The sequence below is a fragment of the Acartia tonsa genome, chromosome 7 (assembly GCF_053477335.1).
Source record: "Acartia tonsa isolate MP-2025a chromosome 7, ASM5347733v1, whole genome shotgun sequence".
Classification (NCBI taxonomy): domain Eukaryota; kingdom Metazoa; phylum Arthropoda; class Copepoda; order Calanoida; family Acartiidae; genus Acartia; species Acartia tonsa.
Window position 1 is genome coordinate 19,192,347 of NC_137266.1, and position 22,980 is coordinate 19,215,326.

The window sequence follows — 22,980 nt, forward strand, 5'->3', positions numbered from 1 at the left end:
AGAGTAGATTAAAAATTTATCAAAGAAGGAACATAACAGCAGTATATATTCAAATTTTTATAATCATATTTACTTTCCAGGTGATTTCCTTCGAAGTGCTTATCGAGCACTGATACCCCTCCATTTATTATTTAAATAAATGGAATTAAGGCTAGGGTAGTTTTTATTCCTATGACTAAACCCTGCGAGAGTCCTAAGCCTGTAGGGCCTATACATGGGGTTCCCTAATCCTACGGGGTGCCCATTCCTAATGTAGCCTTTCCTGACTTGACCTAAAGTTATGAGCAAACAAATAAAAATCTTTTTAAAATTTTTTTTCAAAATAAATGGGAAGGTGGCTAGGCACTTTGAGGGAAACACCCACTTTTCCTTTTAATGGACACTTTTGTAGTCAGCTAAATATCATCCCTGTCAAACAGACTTTGAACTTATCTAAGAACCTAGAGAAGCCCTTACCGTGTAGGGAAACTTAAATTTTTAATTTTTACCCAAATAATTTTAACAAAAAAAATTAAATAACAGGGATTTTAACTTTTTGAAAAAATCTAGGTATTAAAAACCTAGTATAGTAAGAAAAGACACTATTTTTATAAAGAAAATATAAATTGTTGTAAAATTATATAAAAATCATCCAATATTTATCCTAAGTTAATTTGGCAATCAGTATTTTAGTTATTTACAATCATTATCTTGCCTTGTGTAGTTTTTATTTTTTAACAAAATGTGAAAATCAAATGTGAGTAATTTTGTTTATAAACATATATGCAATTAAAAGAACAGACCCTTAATAATTGAAATTAAATTGATTTAATATATTCAATTAAAATGAAATAGTTTCTTTTCAACATACACAAAAATATTTCTGATAGCAACCCTAAAACTGTCAAACAAAAAACCTTCGAGATTATAAAACTTATAAATATTATATAAACCATAATTCTGTGATTTTCAATGTATTGTTGAAAAAGTGACGTCATATGAAATGGATCATGATCAAATATTTTTTTAAAATTTATATTTCAAGCCCTTTTTTCTCATATTGCAATTGATTCCAAATATTGTTAAAAGGCGATATTGGAGTCATTTACTCATGAGTTAATAATTCTAAATTGTTTTCAAATAAAGACCGTTCAGTCAATTGTACCTATAGTACTTTGGAAATTTTTATTGCAAATTCAATGCTCTTTTTCATAAAACGTCCCATTTCGAAATGGAAGCCTTTCTTCTAATCAAACTTAAAACAAACTAAAAAAATATGCAAATCTGTAAAATATATTTTAGAAATAAGGCTTTCCTTTCTGATAAAATAATAATTACTAAATGTATGTGTAATAAGATTAAAATAATTATATTAATTAGGTGTCTATTAAAATAATTAAGTAATTTATTGATTGCAAACTCGTGTTTCTAACTAACAAATGTGTATTGGGCAATAAAGTCAGTTATAATTAAGATTGTATTATTTATTTCGTTTTCAGTGAGGCTACTCCTCAATTTACTCTGTTTGTAACCAAAAGTAATATATTACAACAAAAACACGGCTGCTATTTTGTTTGGATATTAGGTTAAGTAACATCCATCACACAACCAACCCTTTGATTGCACGACCTTTGTCTGAGAAGTCCTCACTGTGCAAGGTAGTGAGTTGCGTCTGTTTATGGGCCAAGGCATTCCCCCTACTCTTACTATTAGTGCCGCGCACCAGAAGAAACCATTTTTAATGTCTTTGATTATGACGCGGTGTCGGCCCGAGATTCGAACCTATCACCTCCCCGGCGACGAGCGGATGCGCTACGTGTTGAGCCACGATCTTTGCAGATAATAGTTGGTTGGTTAAATTTTCTCCGATTTCTCGCCATAGTGCGGCATAATATAGCTTTCTTGAAAAAGGACATCTGAATACGCCTTTCAAGCCCTGGAGTCAGAAAATAAAAGGTTCAGTCGCCGCAAGCTTCACTAATCCGTGCAGCAAACATAACAGTTGAAAAAACCGCTCGGTTTCTAGAAAGAATCAGCTACACTACGTTTACCCAACCTCAGTAGCAACCACGTAATTTACAGTCTCAACAGACTGCAGTCAATCTAGGCCACACCGCCGAACCTTAATGATTTATTACTTGTTGAAATACTCTTGAACACTATTGTCATTGCTTATTTAAATTCAATTCATTAAATGTTAACATTTATTAAACTATAACATTTTCATTTTGTCACTACAAGCGACTAACAATAATTAATATTACATTATATCATCCAAAATATATTGATCAAATCTGAAAAATAAAATTAAATAAAAAATAATAAAACGATAAAAAATGAAAATTTTAACGTGAAAGCCAAAATCACAAAGTTGAAAAATAAATATTCACTAAAAAAATTATGTAGAGAATATCAGTTTCAACCTAGCAGAAAGGGTGGGGGCGGAAGTGACACTTTTTGAAACCAAAACTAAAAGTCACAGAAACTCAACTAAATCAAGAGTTACAGCTCTTAAATTTGGTATGGCAGTTGCTTTAGAGAGGTACATTATGGAACTGTGAAGACACGGCGGTGGAACCGCTGCTCCCGCCGAATTTTGTTTTTGCCTTTTCTCGCCAAATTAGACAATTTTCAATCATTTGAGATAAACTTTGTTTTAATAAATATTTCTCTTATATTTTCACTTTACACTTCAAATATGTCAGTACTAAAAAAAAGTGTCAGGTGTAAATATATTGAACGGCGTCATACTTCTAGTAAAACCACACTTCTCTTCTCCTGCATTTGCAGCGCAGCCTTTGACCTTTATGTCGTTCTTTATATTTGAATTTGGCGAGAAAAGGCAAAAAAATCGGCAGTTTTCAGCGGGAGTGGCGGTTCCGATGCTATTTCTTCACAGTTCCATATCGTACATCTTAAAAGCAACTGCTATGTCGAAATCTCAGAGCTGTAACTCTTTATTTAGTAGAATTCCTTTGACTTTTAGTTTTGGTTTTAAAAAGTGTCACTTCCGCCTCCCCCCTTTACGGAATCAGAGCCATAATGGAAAAAATATTTAGACTATTCAAATGATATAAGTAAGCAAGCATCTTGATATACAATCCCAATTAACATAATCAAAATTACCCCTTTAGACGATCAGCCAGTCTCAAAATAGAAAATAGGAACAGAAAAAAAGAAAATAATAGTGACAAAAGTTTTGCTGAACAAAAATATAAGTTGACAATTGGTGCTAAGGAGAAACTTTGAAGTACAAGTTTTTTCTTTTCATTGCTTAGTTTTCACCTTGGTCGCGAAGCAATGTTTGGTGCTTTTCCAACTGGTGCCTGTTGAGCACGAGCCCCCCTCACCCCTTTTATCTTATGCCTCATTTTTGCAGGAAGCCCTAACCCTGCATGTCCTATTAATGAGAAGCTACCAAGAATCCAATATTATAACCTTAACAAGCCTTGGGTAAAAGCAAACAGAACATCTTCAACCCTCCCAAAATTTTAGGCTACACAAGGCAGAAACTAGTTCCCCGCATGGCTTCGAGATTGATTAATATCCGCTTAATTAGAACCAAATCTCAGCCATACTGAAAAATCATTTATTGCATAGTATTACAGACAATTTACCACGAATATTAAAATAAAGATCCAAAAATTAATGCGAGTTTTGCTAGGTTTTAATATTATTTATTCGTTTTAATATTCGCAGAAAGCTGTTTGTAAGATGCGATGAAGAACTATTAAAAATTTTTTGTAAGATAATTAATTTGTAGTTTATTTTTTTACTTCGAGAGGGGGATTACGCGATCTGCTTTGATAAAAAAGGACAATTCCAAACTTTTTTGACAATAACATAAACTTGGTTTGCACTGCAAGTAATGAAAATTGTTCAACCAAAAACCTGATAATACTCAGGAAGTGAGGGGACAGTGGACTGAAAATTACAGATCACCTAAAGTTTTACAACCACGTTATCTTATTCGTTGGATTAAAAGCTGTCAGTACTTGTATCTCATTTTAGCTTGATTGGATTTAAAACTTTTCAACCAATAATTTTAACCTACATGAGGGATAATTTTGATTATTATCATTGGGGTAATAAATCAATTTAACGTCCATTGTCTTATCCCTGAAAAAACTGGACATTCTTGTTTAAAAAGTGCAGCTATTCTTTAACGAGAGTATAGGTAATAAGACTCCTACGAGAACAATATTAAAGTCTTTTTCATTTCCCTACTTTATTAACAGGAATAGTTATTTTTCTCGCATCGTATAATAAACGGCTTTCCGCGGATATAGAAAGTACAATTATGAGATTAAAACTTGTTTTTTTAGCCCCGAGGTGCCGAAGGCACCGGCTAAAAAAACTGGTTTTAATCTTATGATTGTACATTTCTATTCGTAGAAAGCTGGATATAATACGATGCAAGACATAGTTTTTTCGTATGGATGAGAACCGGTTCCTATCCACCGAATTCAAATGAATACGAGAATAAATATAACTAAAATAAAATAAAAACAAAATAAAAATTACTCCACATTGTATTAAAAAAACAGAAAAAAAACAATTGTTAAAATTTGTGCACATTATTAATGTACATTAAAATACAATAAAATTAATAAAAATAAACTCATGCAAAAAATATTAAGACATAGCAAATAATTCATTACAAAAATAAACATTACTTTTTAATTAAACATAATGGTATACATATTATTTTAATAATAATGAAATTATGAGATTTTTATAGATTTTTTTAGTTTTCTAAGGCAAGATTACTAAGTTTCTAAAAGTAACAAAATGAATTAAAATGAAATGATATGTAAAAATATACTCTAAACTGCTAATTGATTTCTAAATAAATTAAACGTCTACAGACAGAATACAAATTAAACTTGAAATATTTCAGTCTAATAAACATTTAGGTTTTTGATCTAATACACTTTTGCATAATTTTGGAAGATTTCTTTTCGAATTTTGGAACATTTTTTTCAAAAGACACAAACTTTTATATCATTTGGATACCAATTGATTATAATATCTAATACAACAACAACCTTTTAGCAGCGAATTATATCATCTACAGTTACAAGATTGAAACCAATTTTATAGCAGTAGAAATATGATCTAAGATTAATATTTTTCCCCCAAAATTCGGCATATTTTTTTGTTTGTTTTTTATTTTGATCGGTTTAAAAAATGTTTAGTAAAGTTAACAAGGTATTTTACTTCCTTTTTACACTTAAAACTTGGTTTCAACCTTCTAACTAATTTAGAACAATAAGCTTGACAACTCTAATCTTGACATAAATATATTAATCAGCTTCCTTTCTAAGGGGCATGACAATTTGTTTGTTAGTTGTTTTCTCCATACCCAACATATATTCAGCGATGCCAAAGTAATATACCATCTGAAATAAGAAAATAAATTAATAAAAGTTATATAATAATCCTGTTTATTTCATATATGAATTAATGTATTTAGTTCGAAATCTGCTCTATAACAGAGTTTGTCTGTCAACCTTTTTATTTAAGTAAGTTCATACATCTTTAAGATTAAGTAGAGGGGGAGGTTAATATGCCAATTTATTTACAGCCCTTCTCCAATAATTTGCCAGCTTCCAAAGGCAAAATTTGTCTAGGTTTTTTTTGAACACTCATTTTCATTTTACATTCCTGGCAAACAGGGGGGTAAGTTTCTGGTAGAATCCGTAAAGGTTATGTGTAATAAGTTAAAAACTTTAGTAGAACGATAAAAATTTATGTTAACTTTTTAAAAATTTTCTTTGTCTATAGTTCTTTTCAATAAGAAAAACACAAATTTAGTGAATATTATCGTTCTACTATTATTTTTAAGCCTTAAAACACACAGCTTTACGGATTCTACCAGAAACCTACCCCCCTCTTTTATATTACTTGCTATTACTTGTATGCAGATCGAACAATATCATAATTTTCAAACTGAACAAAACCCCCCATGTATCTTACCTGTGCAATACCGAAGAGAGGAGCAATAACAATCATACGGCACAGAGCTCCCTTGAAGAAAGCGGATGGTCCCTCGTTTCTGTAAATTTTACTGAAAAAAAAGCACAAAAATTAAATGATGATAAAATTATTTGTCAAACCCCTGACTAACAAAATTGAGGGAGGTAAAATCATAAATTATTTAGGGGGTGTTGTAAACAAGTGTCCAATAAGAGGGTGTTGGGGATGGTGAAGCACACCTCCATAGAAATTAGAGAGGGGAGGTATTCACAACCCCCCCCCCCCCGTCCCTGCTACAGAATAATAAATGTCCAGCTCACGGTCCAATGTTCCTGGTAACGATTATCTATAAACTTTAAAGGCTGCTAGCTGCCAAACGGCTAAACGTACAATTCATGCCCGAACACGAGCATAATCTAAACGTTCCAACGTTTGGCCGTTAGCAGCCTTTAAAGTTCATAGATTTTTAGAGATAGTTGTTATAGGGAACATTTCACCGTGACTGCACTAGATCCAAAATATGAAATATTACCTAAATGCGTCTGGAATACTTTTATAAGTTTCATCTCCAGCCCCCTTGGTTAGGAGCTGCAGCCTAGTCTTGACAACATCCGCAGGGTTCACTGCAGCTGCGGACACACTACCAGCCATCATACCTACATACACAGCTGCATGATTAAGGACCAAATAAAAATTGTTGGGAAAAAGGGGACATTGGACTAAAAAATTGTACTGGTACACTAAGTTTTTTATCCGTTAGCTTAATTCATTAAACCAATTTTGTTAATTCTTAGTCTATTTAATTTAAATATCTGAAATAGCAGCAGAGAATGTTTAATGTTTTATTCCCATGCGTAGCTGATTGACTGACATTTGAATTATAGAGTAGCTTTGCTTAAAAAATATCAGTTTGAGAGATTAAACCTTTGTATTTTATTGCAATGAAGTGAAGAATGCATTTATCGATCATTCATTTAATGATAAGGTTCTTTCAAATGAGCTATTTAACTTAGTTGAAGTTTAACTAGGTAGACATTTTGCAATTCAATAAAAAACTTCATAAATTCAGTACACACTTTTAGTTTATTTTTCTTAATATGTTACTGAAAGTTACGCCCTTAGAGGCCTCTAGGGTCACTAAAAGGCAAATAGAGAAGGGGAATTAATCTTTTAATGGCTTTAATTTAAAATGGCACCATAGAGGTTCAGTGGTTAGCAAGATTATTGGCTGTAGACAAACATCTTGCTACTTTTATATAAGTTTTAATAAAGAAAAAACAAGAATTGTCGAAATGGTTCTCTTAAAAAGGAAATAGTGCTTTCCTTCATAGTGCCTATCAAGCACTGAATCACCCCCCTCCCCTCCACTTAATTCAGAAAACCTTTGCAGAAGGCCCTTATACTGATAATAATAAGTGTGGATTCTGTGCTTGACTAGGCACTTTGAGGGAAACCGCCAGAAGATCTGTATATCATACCTGATACAAAGGACCACCAGAAAACAGATTCTGTTGAATCAGGTGACTTCCTAAATAATATACATTTCTTAATATATAAACAAAATATGTGTGATGCACAGGGAGGGAGAAGACATTGGACTTTAATCAAACTGGTACCCAAAGTTTTATAACCCTTTTATCTTTTTCATCAGCTCTAAAATTTTGGGTGCATCTATTCAAATTTTATTAGTTGGTTTTAAAATACAAGTGTTCAAATGTTTAACCAATAATTTTAATGTATGAAAGGGGTAATTATGTTATTCATTATTGAAGATTATATCTTTTATTCTTATTTTTCGTTGTCTTATCCCTTAAAATCTGTGGAAATGAAAATTGTAATGCATTAACAATACAGAAAATCTTCAGTATGTATGACGGAATGGCAAAGCCTTTGAAATAGGCTACAAATGAGGGGTTCTTTTCTACAGACAAACAGACGGACATACGCTAGTTAAGAGTAGCTGCGCTGTCAATATCTACCTGGGTCCAAGTTTGTTAAGGTTGGCAAACAATGGGAAGTACACCATGGAGAAGCTGACATCCCTCATCATAGTGGCTCCAGTACCCTTGTATAAGCCAAGAATACCCTAAACATATATCAAAATTTAGTACAAAGCATGTGAAAAACAAGGATGACAACATCCATAAAAGCGAAGCTCTGAAACGATAGGACACACGGACATTAACACTTGTATAGTGTCAGAACTGAATAATCAGAATATAAATGAATAAAAATTGTGAGTAAATTTGTTGAAAAACTTCTTGATACAGGATAATGTTTATGGACATACTTACATTTTTAGGACTTGATTATAGAGTTGCTTTGCTTATAATATTGTACTTTGTTGTCCCATGAATCAGTATACCAAAAATCAGAACATTCGGATAATTAGATCACATAAAATTTTTTTGTTAAAAAAGTAAAAAATCAACATGTTTAAAGTGGACGTACGGACATTCTGGTAATGATTATAGAGTTGCTACGCTTTCTAAATCATACCTAACTACTACAGGAATCACCATGCAAAGTTTGAAATCGATAGGACAATTCTAACATGCCTAAATTAACGAAAAAAGCTATCTGTCTCAGACGTACGGACGGACGTACGGACCGACCCTAATTATAGAAAAGCTTCGCTTTTAAGAATTAAGATTTTAATCCAAAGGACTAAAAATTACAAAAGTATCCAACGTTTTTTTGACTTAAAAACTTTAGGTTGCTTTTATTGAATGTTGATTGGTTGGACTATATCTCACAAAAAGTGTCCAAACTTTTCAACGAATAATCTTTTTTTATGAGAGTAGTTTTGGGATCAGAGGAGATGTAAGTATTTCAATTTATCGTACATTGACTTATCTTAAGATTCCTGTTAAAAAACAGAGAATTATAATGACAATTTTTTCAATATCCTAATCATCTGAAATATCTACAAGATACAAAAGATAAAAGGGGGACGTAACTGAAGACTTTTTGATGCAGGGGGGGGGGGGGTTTTCTCCGGAACCACTTGATGAACCGTGCAGATTTTTTTGACTTAAGCTTTTATGGGTATGAACATCTTATGGTTTCAATCTCAACCCCCTACCCCCACCCCCTAGCCCCCCGGGGCTCAAAACCCCCCTAAAAATGAACCTAACCTTAATTTTCTCAGAAACCATTGCATCAATAGAGATTTCTTAAACTTAAGCTTTTATGCTTAAAAACTAACTTTTAGTTTAAAAGTCACCCCCCTGTCAACAACCCCTAGCCCTCCAGGACTGAAACTTGATTATCTCAGAAACCATTTGATCAATAGAGATGATTTTTAAAATTAAGCTATTATGCGTATAAACTATTTTTTAGTTTAGAAGTCACCCATTTGCCGCCAACCCCTAGCCCTCCGGGGCTCAAAAAACCCTAAAAATTAACCTAACCTTAATTTTCTCAGAAACCATTTGATCAATAGAGATGATTTTTAAAATTAAGCTATTATGCGTATAAACTATTTTTTAGTTTAGAAGTCACCCATTTGCCGCCAACCCCTAGCCCTCCGGGGCTCAAAAAACCCTAAAAATGAACCTAACCTTAATTTTCTCAGAAACCATTTGATCAATAGAGATGATTTCTAGGACTTAGACTTTAATGGTTTAGGAGTCACCCCCTGCCCCAAACCCCTAGCTCCCCGTGGCTCAAAAGCCTCCTAAAAATTAGCCTAACCTTCATAGAAACAATTTGATCAATAGTGCAGATTTATTTGACAAAAGCTTCTATGGTTGTAAAATAAATATTAGATAACGGATGACAACGTCCAGAGAAGCTTTTAAATGATAAGAAAGGATCAACAAAAAGTGACATTAAGTTAAAAGTCAGCATGTTTTAAATGGACATTTGGACTTTTTGTTAATGATTATAGAGTAGCTACACTTTGAAAATCGTACCTAAATGCTATAGAAATCATCATGCAAAGTTTAAAATCAATAGGACAATTATAATATGTCAAAACTAACGGAAAAAAGGCTAACCCTCACAGACCATATCTGCATATTTTAAAAAATTTACTAGAAATTTGAGTTTAAGTAGATACATTTTTTAGGGGGGTTGTGGGGTCGGCGTCCTATGAACTAAAAGTTAGTTTATAACCATATATCTGCCAAACAAAAAAATAGTTTATACACATAAAAGCTTTAGTCCAAAATATCTGAACTTTTAATAATGTGGTAACTTATAAAATAAAAGTTAGTTTATAAGCATAATAGCTTAAGTTTGAAAAATCATCTCTGTTAATTAAATGGTTTCTGAGAAAATTAAGGTTAGGTTCATTTTTAGTCTTTTTTTGAGCCCCGGAGGGCTAGGGGTTTGGGGCAGGGGAGTGACTTCTGAACTAAAAGTTATTTTATAAGCATAAAACCATAAGTTTAATAAACCCTCTCTATTGATCAAATCATTTCTGAGAAAATTAAGGTTAGGTTCATTTTTGGGGTTAATTTGAGCCCCGGGGGGCTAGGTGTTAGCAGCAGGGGGGTGACTTCTAAACTAAAAATTAGTTTATAAGCATGATAGCTTAAGTTTAAGAAATCATCTCTATTGATCAAATGGTTTCTGAGAAAATTAAGGTTAGGTTAATTTTTGGGGTTGATTTGAGCCCCGGAGGGCTAGCAATTGGTGATAGGGGGGGGGGGGTGACTTCTAAACTAGAAGTTAGTTTATATGCATAAAAGCTCAAGTCTAAGAAATCATCTCTATTGATCAAATTATTTCTTAGAAAATTAAGGTTAGGTTCATTTTTAGGGTTTTTTTTAGTCCCGGAGGGCTAGGGGTTGGCGGCAGGGGGGTGACTTCTAAACTAAATGTTAGTTTATAAGTATAAAAGCTTAAGTTTAAGAAATCATCTCTATTGATCAAATGGTTTCTGAGAAAATTAAGGTTAAGTTCATTTTTGGGGTTGATTAAAGCCCCGGAGGGCTAACGGTTGGTGATAGGGGGGTGACTTCTAAACTAGAAGTTAGTTTATAAGCATAAAAGCCCAAGTTTTAGAAATCATCTCTATTGATCAAATTATTTCTTAGAAAATTAAGGTTAGGTTCATTTTTAGGGTTTTTTTTAGTCCCGGAGGGCTAGGGGTTGGCGGCAGGGGGGTGACTTCTAAACTAAATGTTAGTTTATAAGTATAAAAGCTTAAGTTTAAGAAATAATCTCTATTGGTCAAATCGTTTAAGAGAAAATTAAGGTTAGGTTCATTTTTGGGGTTAATTTAAGCCCCGGAGGGCTAAGAGTTGGCAGCAGGAGGGTAACTTCTAAACTAAAAGTCAGTTTATAAGCATAAAAACTTAAGTTCAAGGAATCATCTCTATTGATCAAATGGTTTAAGAGATAATTAGGGTTAGGTTCATTTCTAGGTTTTTTAAAGCCCCGGAGGGCTAGGGGTTGTTGGCAGGGTGGTGACTTCTAATCTAAATGTTAGTTTATAAGCATAAAAGCCTAAATATAAGAAATCATCTTTATTGGTCAAATGGTTTCTGAGAAAATTAAGGTTAGGTTCATTTTTAGGGGGGTTTAGAGCCCCGGGGGGCTAGGGGGTGGGGGTAGGGGGTTGATATTGAAACCATAAGATGTTCATACCCATAAAAGCTTAAGTCCAAAAAATCTGCACGGTTCATCAAGTGGTTCCGGAGAAAACCCCCCCCCTCTGCATCAAAAAGTCTTCAGTTACGTCCCCCTTTTACATCTAAGCAAGCAATGAAGATTTTTTCTACCTTAAGTGTCCAATTCGTTTATCAATATAAACCCCTTAAGCCTTCATATGACAGTTTTTAAAAAGCACAAAACCTGCCCAGGATCAATGCGTATCTTTTCTGAAAACCATATGTGTTTTGTTCCAATATTTTAAGAGATATACAGTGTGTTTTTTTTTATGAGAACTTTTTTGAAAGCAATTTTACCCCACTTATAGTTATCAGAATTTAATGATTAATGGCTTATTTTTTTCGTTTTTTAAGGCAATTAATAGAACAACAAAAAATATTTCAGTTTTTATTTAAAAAGTACTGTAAAATCTAAAATTCAAAACTTAGGTGTCAACATATTAAAATGGTATTAGCGCATTTTTCCTATGCTCAAATAATCAACCTTTTGCAAGAATGGCTGCTAAACACTTCAAAGTTGAGATATAGAGCTAATGTATACAGATATTATTAGGGACATGTACTAGAACATATCAAAGTTTGAAGGTCATATCTCAACCAGGGAGGGAGTACTGGCCCCCCAAAGTCGACTACAGAAAATCCATTTTTTTAAAGAAAAATGCGCTAAAACCATTTTTATATGTTATTGTTGACACCTAAGTTTTGAAATTTAGATTTTACTGTACTTTTTAAATAAAAACTGAAATATTTTTTTTTGTTCTATTAATTGCCTTAAAAAAACGAAGAAAATAAGCCATTAATCATTAAATTCTGATAACTATAAGTGGGGTAAAATTGCTTTCAAAAAAGTTCTCATAAAAAAAACACACTGTATAATAATATATATTCAAAAGAATAACAAATCCTTGCTGCTTTAAATTCTATTAAGATTTAGAAAGACATCAAAGATAAATAGAAACCTTGAATTCATAAAAAGATACAACAAAAGATATTCTAGCAATTTTGACACAAGGATAACAATTTCAATAAGAAGCGAAGCACAAACAAAATCATGGATTGATTAACAACCTAGGTGAGGTATAGAGCAGATATTCTAAATCTAATTAATTCATGACCGACACACCGACTACACAATGCTCATTAAGAAAGGAAATCATATCCACAAATTTCAACTGTAGGAAAGACAGAATTACGGACTGACTGTCCACTGACGGACCGACAGAGTGAATTCTAAAGTAGCTTTGCTACTAAAGAATCTAATATAGACAACAAACAAATGTCTCAGAATCTGTTATTGACTTGAAGAATGCAGATAAAAATATTCAGATTGGCCTTTGTTTTGACAAAGCTTTGAAATTTGTTTGCACAAAAATTAAGGAAAACATCATTTATATCAGGCTTTGTCAATGAATGTAAGAAAATATTAAATAAATTATGAGCATAAATTCATTTTACAAATCCATTATTATAATAAGGTCGAGATAAAATTATAATAAATAGTATGGCAAGTTATGTTAAATTATTTAAGTAAAAAAATAGAGGGGGCATGAGCTTTGTGTAACTCTGCCCACAAGGCATATTGTATTGGGTCTTTAAAATCAGATAAAAGCGTAAGAAATATTAACACAGCCGAGTCCCCAAAAAAGAACAGAAATCTAGCAGACGAAACAGAAAGGGTCTCTGCAACTTGGGCCAGTTGATTGTCTGGATTAAACATCTATTCTTTTACATTTATTGTTTTATTTATGAGCTCAATTTCTTCAAGGATCATTCATCAAGAATTCAGGTCATTATTATTATAACCTAAAAATCTCATGTGAAACTAAATTTTTGCTTTTAGATTTCAGGGAAGCCTTTCTCATTAAAAATTACCAAACCAAACGAGAAAATTGTACCTTTGTCCTGAGAAGTTCCTTGGTAACACTGAGAGCTGAGATCTTGGGTAGATGGGAGGTGGACTGACCGCTGGCCTTCAGCTGGGCAGCTACACGACCAGCGTCCTGCAGCTGAATCTTCAACAGTTCCATAGGGGTTGTCACAACAATCTATAAAGATATAAAAAAATTATTACATAATTGAACTGGTGTTCCATAGAGTAGTGGCAGCACAAAACGAGTTAAAGTCCACCCATAGACTTTGCACTTGGTTGACAAAAGCTGCAGCATGTGAGATACTATGATCACGCAACCTTCCCTGAGATACCCTTAGGTTGAAAGCAAAGAGATTTGAAGGAAGTTATGATTCAAATTTTAACATTTTTACGTATATTTTATCTTTTACAGTCGAATTCGTTTTGTATTGAAAAAGAAAGTTTAGAAGCAAAAAAAACTTGTAGGATTAAGATTTCACAAAGTGCAAAAAAAATTCAATTAATTCATTGAATGTCTCACCCTTATTTTACTCAAAGAAATATCAAAAATGGTATTTAATATTATTTTCTCGTATTCATTCTAATCCGGTGGATAGGAACCGGTTCTCATCCATACGAAAAAACTATGTCTAGCATCGTATTATATCCAGCTTTCTACGAATATAAAAGTGTACAATCATAAGATTAAAACCAGTTTTTTAGCCCGTGCCTTATCCGCGGAAAGCCGTTTATAATACGATGCGAGAAATAACTTTTATGATATTTGTCCCTTTCTCTACTTAGCTCTTTATTTAGATAGAGTGCTTTTGGGAATTATGAGAATCTGTTTGTTTGTTTACTTACATGTGTCAGTGTATCTGTCGGTGTGTGTGTGTGCGTTTGTCTCAATGTGAGTGTGTGTGCTTGTCTGTATGCGCGTGTATATGTGTATCTGGCGGTGTGTTAGAATTTGTGTTTTGTTCGAGTATGATTTTGTCAAAGAAAAGGGGTATAAACCTATAAATCATCATTGTAGACCCCTCCCCACTTTATTTAAAATTTTTGTCGACAAAATAAGTTTTTCAAGAAACATTCATTTTCGAAATGAAAAAAAAAAGATTTCTGCCCTTTCGTGTGCATACAATCATTTTCTAATGCTTTTAGTCCAAAAATATGAAAATTAGCTTAGTCATACCAAACCTAAAAAGGTGTTAGACACAATACAAATGACTAGAAAGCTGTTAAACAGTTTGAATTGTTGGAAATAGATATAAAAGTATCCTATTTACAAAAAAGGCATAACATACATCAAATTACTTTTCAAAACAATTTTGTGGACCACTTTGAGTTAAAGGGAAGTTGTGTAAAAGTTGACATTGTCCTATATCTCCATCCTCTCGTGAATATATTTATAATAAATATAATTATAAATAATAGAAATAGACTACTATTCAGTCTTAACTTAAAAAGGATTACTTTTCATGAAAACGTATGCCTTTAGAAAACTGTTTTTTTCATGCAATACAACCCGTATAACAAGAGTGAAAATGTCGTCTTTAAATTTGGAAGAAATCAGAAGAAACGGCCAAAACATGCAATATGATTAAAACACAAATCTTATTATCTTGCCAAATAGACTTCCAATTACTTAATAGATGGACTGAAAATTGTTTCAGATATGATGAGTGACAGACAGACAAACAGAACATTGTTTGACAATTGACGAAAATTAATTTTTTTCAATCAGTGTAAAGTGTAAAAAAATGTGCCTATTTTCTATCTGTACAATTCTATTATGAGATTGCAGTAGCAGAGAGCTGGGAATAAAAACAATGGTAGAACAAAATAATATTGAATGTTCTATCTAGTTCAAGGTCGCGGCAAAAACATTTAACTTTGCAATGGTGTGCATTCACTCTTCCGCACATCATTTCATCTGAAAAATGGTTCCTACTGCTGCTATGTTAGATGCACGACATATAGTAAATAGTAAGAGTAGGGGAATGCCTTGGCCCATAAACGCAACTCTTTACCAAGCGCAGTTAAGACTTCTCAGACAAGGGTAGTGCAATCAAACGGTTGGTTGTCTGTTGGATGTTACTTTACCTAATATCCTTGGGTGTTTGAGTATCGCATTACACGCGACGCGGATGATACTCTGGATTTTCTAGATGATTTTGAAAATAGAAGCAGAATTTCGCCTTTAATAGGTAAGGTTGTATTATGCGGTAATTAATGCACACTCTCTGCAAATGCTTCAACCAATAAATAATCTATCTATCCAGTTTGCCAGTAAGTTTGAATTAAAGTTCAACTTTACAAATTGAATATTTGTAGACTAGTACTATTACATATAACTCATTGCATATTTCAACTTTCAATTAGAATCCATTTTTAAGGCATCAGGAAAGTTATGTGTTCAAATCCAATCCAAGTCGAAATTGAATACTCCAGTTATAGCAGGTATTTTAAGGAATAAGACAATTGACGATAGATTAATATATACCTATATAACCAATGATGATTAACAATATTACTATTTCTGTAGATTAACGTCATTGGTTTAAAAGTTTGGAGCCAAACAATTAAAAGTAACCAAAGTTTTTGACCTAACGAATAAGATGACGTGGGTAAAATATTCGAGTACTAGTATAATTTACAATGAAATGATTTCTACTGTTGGAAATATTATTGTATACCTGACAAAGACCTGCACTGCCACCAGCCAACATCTCCCTGGTAACTGGAAGCTTGCCATCTGGTCCGGTCAACCTGTAAATTAAATATTCGATGAAAACTGATAAATAAACAAGGAAAATAAGGAATCTTCACATTTAAACCTGAATATAGAGTACTAAGGTTTATTTTGTCTGAAGCTACTAAAAATCTCGGAAATTGCTGATCCAGATGGGCTAAATATTTCAGGGAAACTTTTTAAATTTCTTTGGCTAGTATTATGCTTTGAAAAATTGTAAAAATATGAAGTATTTTTACCACTAAAATATCTAAAACTTTGTAGGTAGGTATTAATCCTTCTAAAATTTATTTTTTAATAATCCATTTTATGTCTAAATGTGAAATATAACACCTAGACAAAATATTTGAAAATCTACTCAGACATTTCTAACTCTAACTCAGGCCTGGAGAAGCAAAGGAATGGGTGATTTATCTCAAAGTGCCGAATCAAGCACATAACACCCCTTCCTTATTTTTAAAAAAAAATTAAAAAGAGGGGATGAACTGGTGTAGATATTTTTAGTTTTTCTTTAAAGCCCGATTAGGTTAGGACACATTGCGTCCAGGGTTGCCACAAAGGTATAAGCCCTGCAGGGTTAGGGATCCCCAGTAGTGATTAATGTCTCCAGCAAGCTTTAGACATGATAAAAAAACTTCTTTTCCACCTTTATATTATCTACTTATTTTTTTTCAAAAGTAAGAGGGGTCTGTAGTCGCTAAACACTTAAAGGAAAATCACCAAGGAATGTATGAAAAGAAATGTTTCTTTGACCAATTACATTAAAAATTCCTAGCTGAAACCTTGAATTTTTAGACAGCTTATCTAAGCATTTAAATTTGAGTATGTAAAATGCAATAATAATTCTACATAATAATATAGTAATCTAAAGGGAATTATATAGGAATTATCAATATCGCATTGTATAATAGACAGCTTTCTGCGTCTATTAAAATGAAACATAATAAATTTAACCAGTTTTGTTATCCCCAAGGGGTCGAAAACCTGGGCTAACAAAAATGTTTTTAATATTATGATTTTTATTTTCATATTCGTGGACAATTGTCTGTAAAACAATGTTATTCATGTTTTTTCAATAAAGCTGAGAACCGGTTCAAATCCAGTGGATATCAATCGGTTTCGAAGCTATTCTGGAAAGTGATATAAATTCATATAAATATTACATTCTAATTAAGTACATTTTAATAAAATATGTACAATTATTTCTAGCTTTTTGAAACAGTTAAATTGCTGAGTACCGACATTTTTACCAGGTCAATCAAAGTACACATTCTTTGAATGTCTGTAATAAACTTCTAAATGCTAAAAGTTACTTGATTATTTCTTTTAAAAAATCTAAATAGTAATATGGATTATCTAAAAGAAGAATTACTAAAATTGATTCCTTCAAAATCCTAAAATATTCTCTTTGATGTTAAAAGAATTCTTTGTTGAATTGAATTTAAGAATTAAGTTTTGTCCCATTTTAAATGTTTGAATTAACAGTCCCCCTCAACAAGTTTTTAAAATGTAATGGCTGGTATTGTCTCTATTCATAATTACATAATCAAGTAACTTAAAAGAACACAAACTTATACTAAACACCTTTTTTACATTTCTTAATAATAATAATGAAAAAGTTTATTTTTCTTCTGATAAACTTCATAATTGAACAAGACTAAATTAAAACATTCTGAGGATCTTCCACTTCAGGCTAATGATACAAGAAATCTTTTGAAGGATTATTCCAAGAGTTTAGAATGAATGACGTATTGAGTATTGAGGCTTTAGAATTGCATTAAATAAACAGGGCTCGGCAGCCGCTATTTAAAATCCAGTTCTTCTGCGGCTAATTTTAATAGATGCAACTTGTTGCAGCAAAATTAAATATTTGGGCTGAATGGGTGCTATCTGCAGATCGGCTGAAACTTTGAACTGTAAAAATACAGCTTAAAAACAACAGGAATTGCAGCTGCTCTACTGAACAAAGTTTCAGTTTGTTGCTGCGAATGCATTTTCAGCGTTGAGTGACTGGAGCTAACCCCAGCTGCCGAGCCCTACAAATAAGCCTCACATTCATCTTCAGAAAATAGAATTAGAGAATAGCTGTTGTGTGTGTGTGTGTGGTTGTGTGTTTGTGAATGTGTGTGTTCGTGTTTGCTGTGCATGAAATTCAATTTAGATAGACGCAATTTAGTTTAAGCATCTTAAACTTAATTTATTATCATGTTTAGATTTATTCACATAAGTAAATAACAAGGATATTTTCTTAGAATAAAAGCATTAACCTCCTAATTATGGGTAGGGATCTTAAGGGATAAGACAATAAAATGATGTAAATCTCTGATTATGATAGACACATTTAACCCTTCTGTAAATTAAAATCTAATCAATCAAAATCCAATAAAAGTACCCAAAGTTTTTGAGCCAACGAATAAGATAACGAACACTATAGAACACTGAGTACCAGTAAAAGGTCCCCCTCTTATCTGGTTGTTGGTAACACCTCAACCAATATAGAATGAGCAATAAAAGGTTTACATCATAGAGCTACTACATCTTCTGTATTGTACAAATATTAACAAACTACAAAGTTTAAAACCAATTGGACCATTTCAACTAGGGATGGGAATCCGTCGAATTTTTGGGCCGGATTCGGATTCCGGATTCTGAAGGAATCCGTCAAAAAAAGTGACGGATTCTTGCGGATTCCGGATTCTTATTTTTGGCGGATTCCGGATTCGGATTCCGGATTCTAGCAGTATTTTAAAAGGCCGTCCGTCACAGAGGGATAGCTTTTTTCATTAATTTAACACTATGTTACTTGATTGAAGCCTTGATTTGTTTAAAGTAATAAAGTGTTAAACATTTACATCACATTAGTAATTATTAAAATTTGTTATGTACAAAAAAATTTAAGAGGGAGTTGTAAGAAAAAACTCAAGACGGTAATTTTAGCCTACCAATTTAGAATCCGGAATCCATTATAAAAAACGGATTCCGGATCCGGATTCGGATTCCAAAATAGGCCGAAAATTGGGCGGATTCCGGATTCCGGATTCGGATTCCGGATCCGGATTCCCATCACTAATTTCAACATGCCTAAATTAACGACTATAAATTGTACTTGCCTTAAAAATAAGATACCAGGAACCTATAAAACCTATAAACCAATATATATTTTTCGGCCAATAAACAGTAATATTTATGTTGTAAACATGAAATTATTTGTGGGTTCACGAATTAAAAAAACATGAAGGTATAAAATAGGATGATTTTTTTCATAAAAAATTAGCCAATGCAAAATTTGACAATAATCATAGCATTACTTTAAGGGTTTCACTTGTTGAGTATACAATTAAAGCAAAATAAAGGGGGCACGAGCTATATGTAACTCTACTCACGGGGCGGGTGACCCTGTGCTGACTTTCAATTGGGTCTTTAAATATCAGCCAATAACGTCGGAAATATTAAAACAGGAAAGTCGCTACAAAAAAGTAGAAAGAAATTAGCAAGCGGACTAAAAAAGTCCCCACCACTTGGGCCTGGTAGTTGTCAGGATTATACATCTATACTTATACATGTACATACATGGATGGGATACAACGATAAGGAAGAAATGTGTTTTAACCCTAATGAGTTTAACCAAACATTGACAGTACATGACAAAATCTTTTTTCTTTAATTTACCTATCACTGCATCCGTTTAAGTGTTAGAAGAGAGAAAAGTGCAACTTTCAAAGAGAATGTTTGTAAGTATGTGGTAAAATATTGGTAAGCGGCGTAGCTGCTATATAATTCAACCTATGCAGTAATAAATAAGTTTCTAATAAAAAATAGTGCCTGTTACCAGAGAAAGAGAGGGGACATAGGGCTGTTTATTACATTACTCCCCAAAATTTTATAATAACGCTTTCTTATTCGTTGGCCTTACAACTTTAGGGACATTCACTAAAGTTTGATTGGAAGCATCATTAAGTTGAGTGTCCAAATGTTTTTTTCCGCTTATTGTAATCTACAGAAGGGGTAATTTTAAGTATAATAATTGGAGGTGTACATCAATTTATCATCCATTGTCGTATGCCTTTAGACACCTAGTGTAGTTTTAGTAAAATAAAGATTGAAGGAGAATTATATTGAAAATGCAGTTTACCATTGCAATACTGTGTTCTTGTTTATTTTTATGTGTGTGTGTGTGTGCGTGTGTGTGTGTGCGTGTACTATGTTAGTTTGATAGGGTATATATTAGAAAATTTGTAGAGATTTTGAATGATTTATTACAAAGTTGTAGTATGTACCTGACAGGCTTATTACACTGGCGGAACATGAAACATTTGATATTTTTTCGAAATTAGATCATGAAAATTCATTTTTTAATTCATTAAGAAATAACTACGGAAATGATATTAAACCAAATTAGTAATTAGTACTCAAAGACCAGTTTTAATCATATTAGCTGAAGTACTCAAATTTTTAAAATTGAAAAAATATTTCTAAGAGGATATTACCTAAATATTTAGTAATGCGATACTGCATCCATTATTAAACAAGTTGAAAGTTATAACCCAAGAACAAATGTAGTCCTACCTAATTTTGTAGGATAATTTATATGAAAAAGTTAGAAAGGTACTTCAACTATTTTGCATCAGAACAACTTACAAGATATTGAGTGGAGGAAACTTGAAAATAAGATTTGTCAGTTATGACTAATATCTTTCCGATCCAACTCTTTTATTAGATTATTCTTTACCACCTAAAGTTAAGTCAATAGGTTCCTGATTTTCTTTATAATACCGCATGAAAAAAAGAAACTGTATTACTTTATTACACCATTTGGGAGAAATTATTTTTATAATAATGGTTTTAAACAGATTTTAATCTACGATGGCCAGTATCATTTTGGTCAAATGTCTGACCTAACTATGGCAGATCGTGGCCTATTTTAATCCATCCTCTGATGAATTTTTTAAAAAAAATTATAATTATCCAGATATCTTAATAGATAGGACAATGAAATAAAATATTGATTGAAACAATTAGACACTAATAGTTTGGACCTTACCAATTAAGATTCAATATAAGTACCCAAAGTTTTTGAGCCAGCAAATAAGATATCAATGTTCTTTGTGTATCAACTACCATTGTAATTTACAGTCCTATGTCCACATCCTTCATGATAATATTAAATCAAAATTATGGAATGCACCTCTTAAATATAGACAATATTCGGGTTTGAAAATACAAATGAAGATTCCTTTTAGAATAGAGTTGTATAGAAAACTAGAAATAGCATTCCAATAATTTAATTACTCTGTTTTCATTAACTATAAAGAGAATTTGGCAGTTTCCTTTTGACTAAAAGAGAACCCTAAATTAAACTTTTAGATAAACTTATTTTTAGGTTAGGTTAAGTAAGGATTAGAAATCATGCAGGGTTAAGCATGGGCTACTAAAATGCTTTCTTAAAAGTTAAATCAGGGGAGGGGTTATTTTGTTGTTCACTGGAGAATTTGGAGGACTATCATAAAAAGTTCTATATCTATAAAAATCTTTAAAAAAAATTCTTTAAAAAGATGAAAATAGATAGATCAACATAAACAAGAAATAAAGCAAAAAATACATCTGTAAGAATAGGTTTTTAAAGTTTTATTTATGGTACTTGATTTTTACTTTAAGGAACTACTAGCGGCTGCGTCCCTAGTATCTAGGGATATTCGAAGCAATATGAAAAGGCAGAAAAATAGCTTAAACCACACAACTTTTTTTATAAAATAGATCAGCCTAAAACCATCCCAGGACATATAAGAAGCTTAATTCTAAAGCAGAATCATATCGGTTCAGCGGTTAGCAAGATCCTTCGCTACAGACAAAAAAGCTTACTTCTTTATAAAATAGAATAAAAAATACTTTTTTCTTTACCATTATCTTATCCCTGGACATTTAGATGAATTACAAGTTGTTTACTACTCAAAGGATGCACTTTTTGGTAGCAAAGCTACTCTATAATTACAAATTAAAGAAAGATTTTATGGGAAGACAATAAAGACCATTTGTTTGAGAAGATTTCCCTGACCAAAGAAATTTTTAATCAGCTATATTATAGGATAGGCTTCTGAAATTTCTCGTGAATATTTCTATGAACAATAAGTCGCAACAGCACTCATAAATTATTTTTTCGTTATTTTAAAAATTTCAGTGCTATTTATGGATGTTGTCATCCTTGTTTATATTATTTTTCTCACGGATTTTCTTTTTTCTTCATGAGCCCTTCAATCCAATAAATTGTCAGAATTACTTGGACTTAATGTAAAAAGATATAAACAACTAAGAACAAGAGACATATAATAAATCTAGTTTCTATTTTGCAAAAATTAAAGTTTTGTAATATTTATAAAACTAGACTAAACTTGGATATCCTCACTTAATAACAAGGACGACAATACTTCAATGATATTCTATATTTATTGAGTAGTTAAGAACTCTCGGTTTTTAAAATCCTTAAAATCTTATTTTAATTAATGTGCTTTTTAGTAACAATTCTACTCCTTTATTTACTTTTTCTGTCTTTCTATCTATTCACAACGAAAAGGTGTAATTTTCTCGGCTAGCATTTAAGATAAACAGATGAAATCTTTAATGAAGATTCCATGAACCAATGAGCAGTATTTAATTGCATTATATGTTGGTCATTCTTCTAAAGACTTAAATACTTAGGTAGGTAGGTATTTCTTTTCTCAAATTTTGTGATTAATAGAATTTATTCTCTCTTTCTTTCACTGGCAACTAAACATCTGAGTCTGACCATCCAAAATACATTT

At 32.1% G+C, this 22,980-nt stretch overlaps 1 protein-coding gene across 2 annotated transcripts in view; it reads right to left on the reverse strand.

Annotated features, from left to right (window-relative positions):
* Positions 1 to 4,493: 4,493 nt before the first annotated feature.
* Positions 4,494 to 22,980, reverse strand: part of LOC145325006 (mitochondrial glutamate carrier 1-like) — a 30,412-nt gene continuing 11,925 nt past the window's right edge. Inside the window, exons 6-13 of one of the 2 annotated variants that reach the window (XR_013881373.1) lie at positions 16,128 to 16,200; positions 13,475 to 13,624; positions 7,938 to 8,044; positions 7,437 to 7,486; positions 6,491 to 6,614; positions 5,959 to 6,049; positions 5,231 to 5,381; positions 4,494 to 5,050 (exon numbers count right to left, since the gene is read on the reverse strand). Coding sequence is in view for 1 of the 2 variants with exons in the window: in XM_080167787.1 (XP_080023913.1) it covers positions 5,286 to 5,381; positions 5,959 to 6,049; positions 6,491 to 6,614; positions 7,437 to 7,486; positions 7,938 to 8,044; positions 13,475 to 13,624; positions 16,128 to 16,200 (691 nt within the window). In the remaining variant the exon portion in view is untranslated. Of the gene's footprint in view, positions 5,051 to 5,172; positions 5,382 to 5,958; positions 6,050 to 6,490; positions 6,615 to 7,436; positions 7,487 to 7,937; positions 8,045 to 13,474; positions 13,625 to 16,127; positions 16,201 to 22,980 lie in introns of those variants that run through there. The other variant, XM_080167787.1, reaches the window with a different exon arrangement.